Consider the following 18,119-nt stretch of genomic DNA (forward strand, 5'->3'; position numbering starts at 1 on the left):
CTCAGTGCTGGAGTCACTGTGACCATAAGTGTACTTAGGAGTTTTGCAAGCACTTCACAGTTTACTTCCACCCTGCCACATACTCGCTTGCTGCCCCCAAGAGGGAACCTGACTGGAGGGGACGAGGGCTTGCCAGTGGCACCAGGCCAACTTGTAGCACCATAATCACTGTCTGCATGTTCTCGGCCACAAAATGTTCCTGCCTGGTCTGGTGCTTATCTGTTATTGATGGAAAGTACAGTTCAACAGTGAAAAGAGACAATCCCTGCCCACAACAGGCTTACAGTCTAGAAGGGACTGTACTGAGTGCTTGGGAAGGATAAAGTAGAGATGCAACACACATTCTCTGCTTGCCCAAAGCAAGCTGTCATTCTCAGCGGCTGACTCTGGTAAGGTGTTTCTCAGGAATACAGACCACGGCCACTTTGCCCATTTGTTTCCCGTCATCTCTACATCTCTCCTTCTTTGAACGTCAGAGTCCTTGCCGTTTTCTGAAGTTTATTTCTTTAGCGGAGCAGGAGTCCCAAGACTGTGTAAAAGCGTTCCTTCCCTTTGTGATTTCTTTCTGGTCAACTTTTCTCTCTCCCTTCCCGGATTCATGGAGCCAGGGGGGGCATGTATGTGAAGGTGTGTGAACATTTTTAAAAAGAAGAGGTCCTTAAGGGATCGGATCTGGAGCCGCTTCCAGAGAGCTGATCAGAGCTTTGCTATTGTCCCAGAGGCGAGAAGCAGCCAGATAAGGGAAGGTAAACCCGCTCCCCACCACACCACTCTACTCCAGTGCAACATGGGACTTTCCCTTGGGAAGAGGATTTCTTCAATGAATCCATGGTATTTATGGAGCACTTACTCTGTGCGCAAAGCACTAAACTAAGTACTTGGGACAAAACAGTACCTTTTGCCCCCTGATCAGACTATCCTGAGGCTTTCTATGGAGGGAATGCTTTTTAGACTATGAAAAATGAATAAGCTCAAAACTGTACAAGTGATTTGATATAATGTCAGTGCTAAACCAATATGCCAGAGTTGTTCTGGATTAATTATTTCTGTTCCTTATTAACATTTCATATCTAAACAGCACGCTTGGGCTAACAATCTCTTATCCCCTGGATTTACAGCCAAAATCAGATTGTAATCCAAAATCAGACATTCAAAAAAGACACTTATAGCACCCACGGTGACTCGTAAACCAACATGAGGGATATTCTACAGCAACTACAGAATGGCTGAAGAAATCCAGGGCTCTTTGGACACCTACCAGACTAAAGACTTTTCGACAGTATATGAATCGTAAAAACCGGATTGGCCTCGCAGGAGAGCGAAGGCAACTCTGCTTTTGATAACTGTCAGAGAGAGAAATCTTAGGGATGAAAGCGATGCTCCAGTAGTCTCTCCATCTTGCCACACACCTCCTTGCAGTTGCTATGTAATGTAGGTGTCCAGAGCCGTGATACTGCAATATTGAAGAAGTCATTCCAGAATCAGAGTGAAGAGCAGGAAAGTCTCTGGGGCCAATGGGATTTTTCAAGCTGGTGGGTAAAGGGCTCCGTAGGTCCCAGTCGACGGGCTGGCCTGGGCAAGGAGCACCCCTCTTCTGGTGGCCGCAGACCCTGAGAGCATCACATCGAAACTGCTTCTGGGCTCCGTCTTCCTGTCTCTGCCTGATTCCACTTGGGGCTGCTCATCTACCCTGTTAGATTGTAAGCTACCCCTGTAGACTGTAAGCTCATTGTGGGCAGGGAATGTGTTGTGTTGTACTCTCCTCAGCTCTTAATACAGTGCTCAGCATACAGTAAGCACTCAGTAAATGCCATTGATTGATTGCAGGTACCTTGAGGGCAGGACTTTTATTTGTATTAATTGGTCCCAGGCATTCACAGAAAGTGGGCACTCAGTAAGTGCTGCTGCTGAAGATGCATATGTCCGACAGGTATCCTTTCCCCAAATCCTGGAATTCATTTCGCTCTGGGATAACTCGGGGATTGATCCAAGAGCTTCAGGCCCACTTCAGGTGGACCCAGAGCTCAGGGGCAACCTAGAATTGAACTGACTATAGGGTTTTTGGTAATGGAGCTCTCTTTGTTGTAGAGTGGACAACACTGACCTCCTGGAGAAATGTCCGAGGTTTCAAAGATGTTACCACACCGTCATTAGCTTAAAAAGAAACTGAGGCATATCAGTTCTCCCAATGGATACCAAGATCTCAGTGGACTGGCTCTCTCCCATTGTGTCCCATAGGCACAGCTGGGATCTTGGGACTCTTGTCACCATGTGGTGATACCACAGGTCACCTACGAATAAAAGTCCCCAGATCTCATTATGGCCAATAGTTTTCCCCATTTGCCCCATCAAATTTTTGACCAGAGTTGTAAATGAACTGATTAATTGCTCTCTCCTCTTTTCCCCATGTTCCTAAGAGAGCTACTCGTGAATAGTGAAATTTCCAAAAGGAATATGCCAGAAGGAGGATAAACCTTTCCAGAATAATCGAGAGTTATGTCGGGAGAGTTTATAGCTGTTGATAGCCTGACTGATGATGAGATTTTATTTGTGGGTGAGATTGAAGGGCTGAAAGACCAATGTGTGACACTATCCCATTGCGTTGGGTGGCCTATATAAAGATGGTCCCTGACTGCAGTGTAGCATTTATTACACACCATGCTTGCGTTTTTTATTTGTTTTCTGCCTCTAGGTGTTGTAGTTCCTCTCAAAACTTATTTGTCAATAAGTCAATCAATCAATCAGAAGTTTTATTGAATGCTTACTTTCTGCAGAGCCGTGTATGTGCATTTGGGAGAGAATTCCTAGCCTCAGGAATTTACAGTGTAGTGGGGAAGACAGATATTTAAATCATTTACAATAAGAGGAAGGAGAAAAAGGAGGTATGTATATGAGTTAAGTGCTTAAATAATAGGGGATGTAAAAAATGTACGCAAGTGTAGGGGAGGTTGTGGAGTACATAAGTGCATCAGTGGCTCAGAAGTGCTGAAGTGGCACTTGGGTGAGTATGATCTGGGGAAATTAGAAGTTAATTGGCAGACCTGGCACAGTTGTGATTTCAAAAAGGGCTTTGAAGAAGGGGTGGGGAAAGCTGTGATCTGTCGGATTTGAAGAAAGCAAGATTGTCAGGCGAGCATGAGGAAAACTTTGGTGGTGGGGGAGATGAGAACGAGTCACAGTGAATAGGTTGGGCTTAGAGGAGTGAAGATACTGCACTGGGTATAGTGGGAGAAGGCGACTCGCCAATTTCTAATAGTTATGTCTTTGTTGGTTCACTTATCCTTTGCTCTGCCTTATGGATGGCATGGGCTTTTCTTCATTGAATTTTTAATGAGTTTTTTCTGTTTTTACAATATATCCACTTGAGTTCACCATTCAGAAGTTGCTGGGAAATCCTGCTGTCATCCATTCTCTTCATCAGCTCACCCACTGATGGTGAATCAGGGAACTTGCTTTGGTATTTGCTAGTGGACAAGCAAATAGCCAAACAGGACTCATTGTTTATGATCCTCTCTGGCGTGTATTGTTAAATGTATCACATGGAGTATCTGCTCTGCCACATGTCTGTGGTATGACCTTGGGCAAGTCACTTAACCTCTCTAGACCTCAGTTACCTAATCTGTAAAATGGGGATTAAGAGTGTGAGCCCCATATGGGACGCGGACTGTGTCCAACCTGATTAACTTGGTTATCTACCCCAGTGCTTAGAACCGTGCTTGGCACATAGTAAGTGCTTAACAAGTACCTTTATTATTATTAGAGGGAGCTGATGGAGCATTCTAGAAGCTGGATATGATATCTTCAGTGGACCAAATGGCTGCTCTTTAGTCCTTCACCATTGACTGAATTTTGGAGACCCGTAATCTCACTGGATAGGAAACCAACTCAAGAAGGGCAACATGGTTTTTTGTTTGTTTTCGGTTGAGGTGGGGGTGATCGTCTCTTTATGTCTTCTTGCAACGTAGATAATAATATGCTGCCTAAATATTCATTCATTCATTCAATAGTATTTATTGAGCACTTACTATGGTGCAGAGCACTGTACTAAGCGCTTGGAATGAAACAAGTCGGCAAACAGATAGAAATAGCAGAACTGATATGATGACATTCAGGTCTTTGTCACTGAAGGAGATCCTTTGGTTGTAGTATGTAAGGATTTCCAGCAAGAGAAGAAGAGGAACACATGCATGTACCCATAGTCTGCTATGATATGGGATATGCTTGCCTCTATTCCTCTGGGACAATTGATGGTTCCCATCAGGCCTAAGAGCCTGCAGATGAAACATTGGGACGGGGATGGAAAAATCCTTCCCACTTTGCTCACAGGACCTCCAGGCTATTTTCCCCTTTTGTGGTGCCCACCGTTGCTACTGGTCAGGCTGCTGCTGTGATTTCTGACAGTGATGGTTCCAATGAAACAAGATTTCAGCCGCAAACAATGGGCTCTGAATCACGAGAATGGCTCCTTCCTCTCACACATCTTGGCCTCTTTTTCTTAAGAGAGCTCAAATAATAGTTGGGATCAATAACTGACACCCAACTCCTGTAAATGAAATAGGCACAACATAAAATTACTCCTCATCTCGGTGAACATGTGGAGTACGTGACTGGAATGAGCACAGACAGATGAGGGAGCCTAGGAACAGAAGGATCTGCCTCCAGCTGACCGAATCAGCAACATGATGATCGCGAGAAGCACAGAACAGGGAATGGACTAAAATGCCGCTTTTGGACCTCTCAGCTCCTTTCATTTCACAATCGAAGCACTCTGTTGACCCAAGAATAAGTGGGTTCCCTGACTATTTTCTTACAGGCCCCTGAAGGGTAATTTTCTCATGAAGTCGGTAGGTAAAATACCTGGTAAATTGTGCCTCGGTGTAGTGGGGAGCGGCAAGATGAGAAGGAATAGCATCAGGGACTGAGAGAGGCAGTGTTCCCACTGAAAATCATGATGCTTCTTGCTTCTGGATGGGAAGGGGAAATTTTTGAGATCCTTTGGGGGAATAAAGGAACATCGTACACTGGCGCATCTCTCATTTTGAGATCTATTCCTGGGCACCCTTGGGGTTTCTTAAATACTTTCATTCAACTCAGACCGTGGCTGGGGGAGTGACTTCTATCTTCCAGTTGATTCTATCCAGCCCATCACTGTGACCGGGAGAAAGTGGAATAGGATATCAAGTTTTTTCTGGGTGTTATCATAAGGATTGTAAATCTGTGGGAATGCCAAGAAGGGTTCTCTCTACAATAGCACCCTAACAGTTGTATCGATGGGTGTTGTGGATGTCAAATATTTTACGGGAGCTGCTGTCAGCAGCTTACCGAAACACCTTAAGAAGCCCTTCGGCCCAAGTAATAGTCTTCTCATAGACAGGGCTGACTTCAGACATTTGGCTGTGGGGGAAGAATTGTGACATTTCCTTCTGTTCAATATGATGCCAATATGTGATCTTTAATGCCTGGAGTATCACCATTTTTTTGGAAGTCCTTGCAAGGCCCCTTCAATCAGGAATGTTTCTCCTGGGGGGTGCAGTGTGGAGAAAATATCCCTGACCCTCTATTCCACTTGTCTCAGAATCATTGTGTTCCATTAACATGAGCTCCGCTTCTCAAAGATGGATCGAGACCAGGCTCTTTACTGCCCAACTGCCCACCTGGCTGCCACCTTTAATGGTGTGCTCTCAAGCAGTTGCATCACCATGATCCCTCATTTGTGATGCCTCATTTTGTTAGAACAGCATCAGCCAAAGCAATGACCCCTCTTTTAGGAAGGCTGCAGAGAGATTTACTTATAATATTTGCCCCATTAGCCATGGCAGCACAAAAAGGGACAATCTAAAATTACTGTTTGGCGTGTCTATGCCTTCTCTGCCCTGCCCTCACCCACAGAATGGCTACTGCCATTCTGCTTTTTGAACAGAGAGAACTGCTGTATCTTGCTGGCTTCTCCTATTAGATTATAAGCCCCTGGAGGGCAGGGGTCATGTGCGTTGCTTGTGGGGGTGCACCATCACATACTTAGTGGCACAGTGCTCTCACATCCCTTTATTATTCTTAAATTCTGTTATTTCTCCTCTCAATAACTTATTTTATTGTCTGTCTCTCCCTTGAAGACTGTAAACTCCTTGTGGCAAGAATTATATCTAGCCACTTGGTTGTTTATGCTTTCCCAAGTGATTAGTACAGAGCTCTGCACACCATAAGCACTTAATAAATACTACTTACTGATTGATTGATATCCTTGATGGTATTTTGTGAAGGTTGGGAAAGGTCATTGCTACTGAGGTGGTCAAACTTGTTCAGGGTTATTCTGCTGATACCCTCCCCCACGCCATTTATTTTGGCAGTTCTACCACTGGAAAATAGAGCCCCAATAAAGGAAGTTTTATAGAATAGGTAAAACAAAACACTCCACTCCCTGGTTTCATCTGACGTTCTTCCCCAAACCCTCGAAAGCATTCCCATTGAGGTCACTGTCCTACCTTCTCAAGAGATCCAGGAGTCGGTCCCAGTTCTTTGAAATCAAGTTAAAATTTCCTTTCTCAGCGTTCACTACTTAGTTCTTTTGGTTTTTAAAATCGAGAGCCTCAGGGCTCAAGTACAAATGAATAACAGTTAAAGTCCTAAAATACATAAAAACCAAACGGGGGGGCAGAGATGACTGAAACTTAAGAAGAAATAAATATGCAAAACTTTTTCCCTTCCTCCTCCTCACTACTAATACCTAATTCTTTGAGAACTGATTTCTAATTTTTTGAATTCATATTGACTGAAGTTGGTTTTTGAAAAATTTAGTACATTGGAGCCTTCCCTCTCTCTCTGGTCTCTCGTCCTCCGGGTCCTCTCAATCTATTGTGGTCCATTTATGACATCCTGTATGCCCCCCTTTATTACACCCACCCAAGTTCTCAGCATCCAATCAGAGTGGTTTTATTTCATATTCATCTCAGAATATTCTGATCACAAAATTAGGTTCTTGTTCTCTAAAGCTGGGGCTTAATGAAGAACACTGCCAACTGGGGCCCTGGCCATTGTTTAATGTGACTTATATCATTCCCTAAGGCAGTGGAACATAGTATTTTCTTTAGAGGGAAAGGGTCCTGACTATTTTCCTGATTTCATGTTTAGGGGTTTAAAAGCTAAAATTATGAGACCTGAGTTTGCGTAGTGTCAACGACAAAAGTTGTGTGCCAACCCCTCGGCATCTGGCCATTGAGAATGCTGCTTGCTGGAACTCTCATTCCTTGGGAGGTGTTCTGCGTTAAAGATGTAAAATCTCTGTTCCTGAGACAGTCTTCCAGTTATGCGTGGTATGCTGGTCAAGGCAGTATGCTGAATGTCAGCCAGTGCCGGATTTGAGTTTCACATTTTTCCCACGAGAGACTTCTTTCGTTTCTCCTCTTTGTTAGTGTTGTGTGTGGGGGTTTGCTGAGGGGCAAGCTTCTGTGGCTTCTGCTCCCCTGATTCCTCTGGGTGCCATCCCGATGTGCATTTACACTTTGCAATCTAGTGGAAAGAGTACAGAGTTTTGGAAGTTAGAGGACCTGGGTTCTAATCCTGGCTCCCCCCTTACCTACTATGTGTCCTTGGGCAAGTCATGTAACTACTACTTCTGCCTCAGAGATCTCATCTGTAAAAATGGGGATTATTATTATTAGTGATAATAATGGTATTTGTTAAGTACTTACTACGTGCCAAACACTGGGGAAGATACAAGGTTATCAGTTGTCCCACGTGGGGCTCACATTCTTAATCCCATTTTACAGATGAGGTAACTGAAGCACAGAGAAGTTGTGACTTGCCCAAAGTCACCCAGCTGACAAGTGGCAGAGCCAGGATTAGAGCCCATGATCTCTGACTCCCAGGACTGTGCTTTTTCCACTAAGCCACGACTGTAAGCCCTATGTGGGACAGGGGCTGTGTCAAAATTGATTATCTTGTATCTACCCCAGTGCTTAGTCTAGTGCCTGGCATATAGTAAGCACTTAACCAGTACCATAAAGCAAGCAAACACTTTCTCTCTCTCTCTGTGTATGCAATAGAAGATATTCCTGAATGGGCTGAGAATCCTAGAGAAATTTTCATTTTGATCATTCCCGTAAGTGCCAAGAACATTCTGGAGTTTTTTAAGTCATCGAGGCTAGTTAGATTAATCCAGGAAGGCTTCCTGGAGGAAGTTGTCCTTTACTAGAGCAGTTTCCCCCTAGAATCCTGCACCTCTGTGCTTTCCTTACCCCTGATTCCGAGAGTATCCTGGGAAGTTATTTATCCTGGGAAGTTATATTATCCTGGGAACTTCCATTTGGGAAGTTTCAGAGAGCACATCATCATAGAGGAAAACCACTTCTGCATCACACATGAAGCAAAGCGCTTTATGTGCTCCACAAATCAGTCATGGGGGGGCCCAATCAAAACTTTGTTGTCTGGTTCTCTGGCTCTTTTAAAGGAATAAGAACAGCAAGCAGCTGCTCTCTTGAAGCTATCAGGGCAGTTCGTTATAATACTAAGCGTTTTCCAGGCTGGCTTTGGAGCTAACACCACTCCCTCTTTCACTGTGGGATTAATACCCTTCCTGGCTTTTGTTTTGGAACAGATGAAGGTTCAAGTATGGAGGACACTGATTTCAACTGGGATGAATATTTGGAAGAAACCGGTTCAAGTGCTGCTCCTCACACTTCATTTAAACATGTACGTTCAACCCTTCCCCCCCCCCCCCCCCCTTGCCCCCTTCCATCCCCTAGAGAATCAGGCCAAGCAGCAATACACGGGGGAGGACAATAGAAACACCAGGGTAAGCAGGGACTTGTAGGAAACACAGAGGCCTAGGTGCTAATCTGTGGAAGTCTCCACACACTCACCGAGACTTCAAGTCTCCGGGGCCGCTTGGCTCAACTGCAAACCCATCACATATACAAGACCCCGTTCCCCATCTGGAAGTGAGGTTGGGCTGGGTTGGTGCAGGCTTCAGTCGTGGAGATCGAAGTCTATACTGGTTCCCCAAATGTAGATCCACGCGGGGCTAGATTTTTAGTTTAATTAAAAATCTTAATTAAAAATGTAAAGGAGTATGATCTTGTCCTAGGGAGCGGGTTGCCTGTGGAGTGGCAGGTGGGATCAGATATCCCCAGTTCCCTTGGCATCTTATAAACCTGCAGTGGAGGCTTAGTGTTTTCATGAGAAATTATGTATTTTTCTGGTTCCAGAGTCTGTATCGGAGCTAGCCCTGGTCCTCCTTTTTCACCATCCTCGGTATTTAAATGTAATGGCTTTTAGCTGGTGTGACCCAACTTCGGCAACAGTTTTGAATTTCAGGCCAGAGGTAGGAGGGGAAGTCAGAATGAGTTAACTGTGATCAGAAAAGCCTATGTAAAGGGAATCTTCATTAACTTGCAGAAAGCAGTCCTTGTTTAGCGTATCCAAACCAGGAAGTGTGACTAATGCTTTGGCTGTTTGCTTTTCAAATAATATTTAGTGTATATTCAGTCCAGGATGAACCCCAGGAGAAAGTACCGCCCTTTCCCAGAGCTACTGATGTTAAAGAATCAAATACGTTGGACATGAACACTGTAAAGATTTAGACTGGTAAATCCCTGTACATTCATGGAGCCTTGTAGATTGGTTCACAAAGTTTTGGGTCCTCCAGATGGTTGGTAGGCTAAATCTTCCCTACTACTCATAACGTGGCATTTATTAAGCATTTACAGTGTGCCACTTTCTGCACAATCTGGCTGGGACTGGATTCCACATTGGCCTTTTCAGCCACAAATGCACTTGTAAGTGAACTTCATGTCTTCATCTATTACAGAAAACAAGTATATCTATAAATAGTACTCCACAAACATCCGTTAAAAAGCTGGGGTGGATACTAGATAATATCAGACACAGTCTCTGTCCCATGTGGGGATCACCATTTAAATGGAAGGGAAATAGCATGGTCTAGTGGATAGAGCACGGGTCTGGGAGTCGGAAGGACCTGGGTTCTAATCCTGGCTCTGTCACTTGTCTGCTTTATGACCTTGGGCAAGTCACTTCACTTCTGTACCTCATTTGTAAAATTTGTGAGCCCCTCATGGGACAGGGACTGTGTCCAACTGATTAGCTTGTATCTACCTCAGCACTTAGAACAGTGCCTGGCACATGATAAGTGCTTAACCAATACCATTAAAAAAATAACAAAGGGGAGAGCAGGCATTTTGTCCCCATTTTACAGATTTGGGAGCTTAGGCAGTAAACAAATTCTCCTCATCCTAGCGTGTTCTGGGTCTGACTAGGTGGAAATCAGCCTGCAGAGCAGCTTCCAACCGGGGATGAAGTTAGAAGTGGCGAATAAGAACAATTCGGACACCTACTGGGTAGCCACCATCATCACCACCTGCGGGCAGCTTCTGCTGCTGCGTTACTGTGGTTACGGAGATGACCGCCGGGCCGACTTCTGGTGTGATGTCATGACGGCCGACCTCCACCCGGTTGGGTGGTGTACGCAGAACAACAAGGTGCTCATGCCGCCAGATGGTAAGTTCGTGAAAATCTCTGAATCTTGGTGGCCGGGTGCGCTTTCTTTCCTGGGGACTTGGCTTTCCGGCTGCACCATCCCGGTCCTTTCCGAAGAGATGACTTCTGTCGTGTCAATTGCAGCTGGAGGTGTGCGGTTCTGGGAAAGAACCCCCACCTTCTTCTCCTTTAATGGCTGCAGTACTTGATATTTCAGGGGATCCTTGGGAAAAAATGGATCCCTTCTAGATGTCAGAGTCCTTCCTGACAACTTAGCCAGCAGTGACCTTTTACAGAGAAAAACATTTGAGCATAAAATTCAAGTTGTGGGGAGTTTTTTTTGTATTTTTTTTCATTTTTCCGAAGGAAGGGCGGGAGGAAAGGAAAACTAAAAGGGGGGCATGCTGAGAAGGCCCATTTTCTCTTCGGTGATTGATAATGCCATTTTTCTTTTAGTTGTGATGGTTGACATTTAGTGCCAAAGTGCAGAGCACCTTAAAAAAAAACTCTGCCCTAATTTGTCTTGCTGTCAGGAGTGGAGAGTGCAGAGAAGGCTGGACGGATGTGGAAGCAGTCCAGTGTCACCGACAGAAATAGAAACACCTCCTTCCTTTAGTCAACTTTAAATGGGAGGAGGCCAAACCCCAGGAAGATCTCTTAGGGGACCATCCCATCTAAATCTTTGAATTGGGAAGTGCACATTTATACACCCAGTTTTGTCCCGGGCCGGTTTTTCACCGTATGCTCTGGGAGTGCGAATTAAGGGACCCTCGACCGACATCATGTGCTTGTCAAGATACGTCACGGGGTCGGGAGAAGCGGCTTGGGTGCAGGCAGGCGGCATTCGAGCAGGTGAGTATCACAGCGCGGGTTTCCTTGTGGGATGTTCTAAGAGCGCAAATCCCAGGTGACAGCAGAACTGAGTGGGCGTTTTTCTTTTCGTGCCCGTAGATTCGAACAACGTCGATTATTTCCGTTTATCTCCAAATCTGTTTAATATCAGGTTGGTCTGTATTTGGTCTAAGTAATGATAAGTAATTATAGTGGTATTAGTTTGAACACCAAGTGCCAAGCATTGCACTAAGCACTGGGGTAGATGCAAGATAATCAGGTCAGAAAGACATCACACCTCATTTAAAGACCAGGACCTTTCATGGTTGGGTTGTGCTGGATGTGACCCAACTGTGGGGTGACTTTGAACTGGACAGGTGTACATGCAGGACAGTGCGTATGTTGCTAAAAATCCCGGCCGTAAGAAATAAAGAAGGATTTCTATGGGCCTGCTGTAGAAAGCTGAGCAGTACAAGTGGAAAGGCTTCAAAATCACACCATTAATTTTATTCTTCTCGTTAAAAATCTATGTCATTTGAATTACCAACTTGGGACTCACAGTCGAATTTGGAGGGAGAACAAGTATTGAATCCCCACTTTACAGATGAGGCAACGTAGGCACCGAAAAGTTGTGACTTATCCAGGGTCACGCAGCAGACAAGTGGGGGAGCTGGGATTAGAAGCTAGGTCTCCTAATTCCCAGGCTGTGCTCTTTCCACTAAGACCATGCTGTTTTTAAGTACTGTAAGGTCTTGTCTGGTATTCGCTTCAAATTCACCTCTTGGGTGGTTTGAAATTGGAACATTTTGGAGCACAGCATGTGCATTATGAGGGATTAGCTGTGCTCCACAAGCCAGTGGCTGTCTTGATCTAACCCAGAATATTAAATCTGTAAAAGGTGCCAGTGTTTGATATTGTTTCAGTTGGAGCCTGCATGTGAGATTACATGAGAGTGTAATACTTGGGGTTCCAGTTCACTAATCAAACAATTAATTAGCGTGTCTTTTGTGAGATGCCTCACACCGAATGGAAACCAGATGTGGGCCAAACATGCTCCCTCTCAGGTCTGGGATCAACCTGCTTCTTTTCAGCGCTTACCTTGAATTAAAGGATCCGTACTGCCTCTCGAGAACACAGTGCATAGCTTATTAATCAACTCTCTTTCTCACGTGGATGAAAAATTTGTCAGCAATCACAGTTTCAGAAACACCATCACATCTGTAACCTACTGGCTAGGGCTGTTAGGCAAGACACAGGCCCACTAAATTTGACAAATTCCAAATGAGAAACCGGAAAACTTGTTGCAAAACAGTATGCCAAAGTGGAACACAGTAACTCAGCACTAATGTGCCTGAAAGGTTTATTATCCTAACAGTAATAAATTAGGCTAATTTGAGGAGGCTTCTATTTTTCACTGCTCTTTTGGGGGGGTGGCTCAGAACCTATATAGTTGATAATCGACTTGGCCTGGAAGTCTACAGTCCAGCAAGTAGAGTTATGAAATAGCAGGTCACGGGGCAAGAGTTCTCATTGATTGGCCTAGTACAAGATCATTATTACTTGGAAGCAGGGGGCTGCTGTTCTTTATGGAAATGGTCGATCCTACTTTTGATCAGGACACTTGTCTGTGAGGTTTTAAATTTGGTACGGTCGAGGAATGTTGGGACCCTAGTTCTGCAAGAAGTGGAGTGCCTTCAAGGGCTAACCCGTCCGTGGTGAAGGTGTCTGACCGAAAAACCACTGAGGGTGTGGTGTGAGGTGGACAGGCCCAGCAGGAATCAGCTGGGTGTCCTGGGTGGCGGAGACCACCATGGCTGCCAAGGCCACCGCCTACTAGGTTACAGGACTCCAGGACAGCATCGGCATTATGGTGAGCTCACTTCATTCGGTCAGTCTATTGGTGGAACACACTGTTGTTTCTCCTCATGCATACATGGCCCCGGGGGCAGTGAGCTTGGTGGCCTTGGTGGCTACTGGCCAGGACTCTCTGCATGAGCTAGAATAGGGACAGTCATTCAGTAGTATTTATTGAGTGCTTACTATGTGCAGAGCACTGTACTAAGTGCTTGGAATGTACAATTCAGCAACAGATAGAGTCAATCCCTGCCCAGTGATGGGCTCACAGTCTAATCGGGGGAGACAGACGGCAGAGCAAAACAGAACGAAACAAAAACAAGACAACATTATCACGATAAATAGAATCAAGGGGATGTGCACCTCATTAACAAAATAATAAAAAATATATACATGGATTTGGGGCTGGGGCCTGGGTGATACCAAGAAGAGAGGTTACTGCTGACAATCATCTTCCTGTCCTGGGCATCTCAGACCTTCCCTCAGGCCAGATCTCCTCCCACCCAACCACCCCAGAACCATTCTGGGGTTGGTTACAGGGTCATTGTGTTTTTCCAAGCCTTTGCTTGGAGATGGAGGAGTTATATTATTTCAGAAGATGGTTTTGAAAAGCACTTTGAGCTCTTCACATTGCCGCATTTTCTTTCATTGCCGCTTTAAATTAATTTAATCTTCAAATTAATGGGAGCGGCAGTTACGTTAAGTGTTATGAGGAGGCAAACAGCATGGCGGTATCTCAATGGCCTGTCATTAAAATTTGATTTTAATCAGCAATCGGAGACCTCCGTTAAGAAGGATATCTTCCGAGTGGCCCTGGTTTAAGTGGCAGATTAGCTGTTCAAAGACCAGTGTTCCTGCTTGGGAGATACACAGACCTAATCGGTACTAATCTCTCCTATTAAAAGTATTAAGAAAAAATACTCCACTAAAGTATCACTTGCTGCTACAGAGGATTAATGCTTTTATTAGAGGACTGAAATGTAAAATGTTTTAGCTTAGTGAATCAATAATGCTTGATTTATTCATCAGCACCTACTGCTCTTCCAAAGGGCAGCTGCCAAATAATTATTGTTTACCATAATAATGTAAGGAAATCATTTAATCCTCTGACTTTTTCCATTGTTACTCATTGAGAGGTAAATAGTAACATGATATCACGGCGTTTGTAGGTCAGGTCCTTCCATGGTTGGGATGTGCTACAGCCAGGGTAGTGGGTAGAGCACGGGCTGGGAGTCAGAAGGTCATGGGTTCTAAACCTAGCTCCACCACTTGGGTGCTCTATGGCAAGTCACTTCACTTCTCTGGGCCTCAGTTACCTCATCTCTAAAATGGGGATTGAGACTGAGCCCCATATGGGATAGGGACTGTGTCCAACTCATTTGCTTGTATCCACCCCAGTGCCTAGTACAGTGCCTGGCACATAGTTAACACTTAACAAGTACCGTCGTCATTATTATTGTGGGGTGACTTCAAACTGGATAGGTGCATGTGCAGGGCAGTGCACATCTCTCTAAAAAATCCTGTCCTTAAAAAATAAAGAAGGATTTATACAGCCCTTCTGTAAAAATCCTAGCAACACAAGTGGAAAGGCTTCAAAATCACACCATTAATTTTATTTTTCTCATTAAAAATCTATGTCATTTGAATTGCAAACTTGGCTATTCTGGCATAATGGCTCTGTTTGCCATTCAAAGCAGAATCAAAACGTCTGAAATTAGTTAATATATAACTTATTTGAATAAGTGGATGTTTATTCATGAACTGTTGGGGAAATGTGTGAAGCCGGCCTTATGTTCCAGAGCTTCAGAACTGCTAAGCCCCAAAGTGATGTTCCAGGACAACTGACCGGTTCATTGTGGTTTTAGTGGAAAGTGGGGATAGATGGGAGTTAGTGCCTGCAAAGGTGAACTGGGTCCCCGACGGACTGGAGCCCTGCGCCCAAGAGGGTTGTAGTTCTCAGCGTGTCATTTGTAGCCCTGGGAATCAGAGCCCATGGACAGGAGTTAAGCTGGTGCTGCTGACTCAGGGCTCCGGATGATTTTCTGGTGCATTCAGAGTCTCAGATGGTGCTGTCTGGTGCTTTCTAGATGCTAGGGTGATTGTCTTAGTAATAATTGATTGTAGTATTTGTTAGGTGCTTACTATTTGCCAAGCACAGAACTACGTGCTGGGGTAGATACAAGCAAATCAGGTCCCTGTCCATCGGGGGCTCAATTCTTAAACCCCATTTTACAGATGCAGGAACTGAGGCATAAAGAAATGATGTGACTTGCCCAAGGTCACAAAGCAGACCAGTAGAACCCAGATCCTTCTGACTCCCAGACCTATGCTCTGTGCACTAGATCATGCTGCTTCCCAGCTGCTCCTAGTCTTAACAGAAGGACGAGGAGTAAGTGCACATTTGCTTGTAGGAATGGGGGAACAGTATTTCCTCCTCAAATTAATAATAATGTTGGTATTTGTTAAGCGCTTACTATGTGCAGAGCACTGTTCTAAGCGCTGGGGTAGACACAAGGGAATCAGGTTGTCCCACGTGGGGCTCACAGTGTTAATCCGCATTTTACAGATGAGGTAACTGAGGCACCGAGAAGTTAAGTGACTTGCCCAAAGTCACACAGCTGACAAGTGGCAGAGCCGGGATTCGAACCCATGATCTCTGACTCCAAAGCCCGTGCTCTTTCCACTGAGCCACGCTGCTTCTCTATTGAGGAAATTCCTTCCTCAAATCCTCCAGACAGTTGTTCTCCCTCCCTTCCAAGCCTTACTGAGGGCACATCTCTTCCAAGTGGCCTTCCCTCACAAAGCCCCACTTTTCCTCATCTCACATTCCCTTCTGCGTTGCCCTGACTTTCTCCCTTTGCTCTTTCCCCCTCTCCCTGCACCACAACACTTATGTATATACCTGTAATTGTATTTATATTGATATCTGTTTATTTGTACTGATGCCTGTCTGCCCCCTCTAGACTATGAGCTCACGTGTGCAAGGACTGTCGCTCTTTATAGCCACATTGTTTTCCCAAGCACTTAGTACAGTGCTCTGCACACAGTAAGCGCTTAATAAATATGATTGAATGAGTGAATTTTCTCTTGAACCTTCAGTGGTGGGCAGAAAACAGTTGTTCCAAGCAAGTTATTGCCAGATGGAGGGGAAGAATGAGAAAGCAGGTTCTGAGATCTCGTCCTGCTAAGTCCTTAGTAAATTATTAGACCCGTGTGGCTTCTGGATTTTCTTTAACACACAACACACTCTTCCACGATGAGAACAGTGAATCCACCAAAGAAGCAATGTTGGGGCAGATGACATCTTGGCAAAATTTATGCTCTATTCAGAATGAGTAGAGGAACACTTTTCTGCACATAGTAAGTGCTTAAAAAATGCCATTATCATCACTATAAAAGACATGGTCCTGGCCCTTGAGGAGCTTACAATCTAAAGGATTGAGATTTTATAACCCTTGAATCTCTCAATCAGTCCAAAGTGCTTATTAAACACCTGCTGGTTGTGGAGTATTGTACCAGTAGTGGGAGAGGACAGTAGAATTAGTAGACCCAATCCCTACCCTCAATGACTTGCAGTCTAGTTGGGGAGACAGACAATAAAATAGATATTGGATAGGAGGTAGTAATAGAGTAAAAAGATATGTACATAAAGAGTCTCGGGGACAGCAGGTGTCGATACCCAAGTGCTTGGGTGGCCTGAAAGTGCTGAAGTGACAGTAGGGGAATAGGAGTTGGGCAAGTTTTCCTACAGATCAAGATGTAAGTATGCATTAGGGGAGGAACCAGCAGGAGGTAGGGAGAAGAGGAGGGTGTAGGGGAAGGAGAATCTGTTATAGGGACTGCTAGGTCAGTTGGAAGCTGCATGGCCTGGAGGATAGAGCAGGGGCTATCAGGAGTCAGAAGGATCTGGATATTATAATCCCAGCTCTGCCACTTGTCTGCTGTGTGACCTTGGGCAGGTCATTTCACTGTGCCTAAATTACCTCATCTGTGAAATGGGGATTAAGACTGTAAGCCCCATGTGGGACAGGGACTGTGTCCCACCTGATTAGCCTGTATCTGCCCCAGAGCTTAGAACAGTGCCTGGCACATAGTAAGCATTTAACAAATGCCATTAAAAAAAGGCTTTGTGAGAGTGGTGCTTGGAGGAAATAGGGATGCATTTGGAAGGGGTTGGGTGAAGGACAGCATTCCCCAAAAACACAGAATGGCAAAGAGGAAGTTTTGGAGTCCAGAGAGTGAGGCCACAGGAGTTATTGCTTAACAGAGAAGTTCTAGGACTAGGACTCCTTTCCTCCATATACCTGTAACCTTAGTTGTCACTTCTGATAGTGTGGTTTCTGATGTGTGTCGGGAACAGCATACCTTGACTCTTGTTGGGTTGACCCTCTTCTGCTGCCTTTTGAGCGGAATCAGATCACCGCTAACATGGCAGGTCAGGCGAGCTCGTGGGTAAGTAGTTAGCAACTAGTGCAGTGCATTTTGCAGTGGAGATGCTAAGTAAACATGATTAACCAACGGTAATTTAATACTTATTGTGTGCCAGACACTGTACTAAGTGCTGGGGAGAGTACAATAGAGTAGGTAGACACAACCCCTGCCCTCAAGGAACTTACGGTCCAGCCTACCGTTACTGTTGCCGCCGTCGGCTACGTTCAGTATCCCTTTATGGTCACCGACTTGGCTGTTGCACCTTCCATCAATCAGTCAAGTAATGGTATTGGCTCGTTTAGTTTTTGGACTTCAGTGCACCACTTTCCCACTCGGTGTCTGCTTCCCAGTTTTGAAAATTGGAAGTCTCCCCGCCCCCCTCCCAGCCGATCATGCAGAAATAGTGGGAAGGTAAAGATGAAGAGGCCACTCCCGCATGGCCTAAGTAAATGTAGCCATGTGTACGATGTCAACTTCCATGGGAAAGGGAGGGGAGGGAGAAGGATTACCTT

General features: G+C 45.0%; 1 protein-coding gene across 1 annotated transcript in view; it reads left to right on the forward strand.

Annotated features, from left to right (window-relative positions):
- Positions 1 to 18,119, forward strand: part of SFMBT2 (Scm like with four mbt domains 2) — a 144,858-nt gene that overhangs the window by 20,141 nt on the left and 106,598 nt on the right. The window contains exons 3-4 of the mRNA XM_029077746.2: positions 8,594 to 8,688; positions 10,272 to 10,512. Coding sequence (XP_028933579.1) covers positions 8,594 to 8,688; positions 10,272 to 10,512 — 336 coding nt within the window. The remainder of the gene's footprint in view (positions 1 to 8,593; positions 8,689 to 10,271; positions 10,513 to 18,119) is intronic.

The sequence above is a fragment of the Ornithorhynchus anatinus genome, chromosome 13 (assembly GCF_004115215.2).
Source record: "Ornithorhynchus anatinus isolate Pmale09 chromosome 13, mOrnAna1.pri.v4, whole genome shotgun sequence".
Taxonomy (NCBI): domain Eukaryota; kingdom Metazoa; phylum Chordata; class Mammalia; order Monotremata; family Ornithorhynchidae; genus Ornithorhynchus; species Ornithorhynchus anatinus.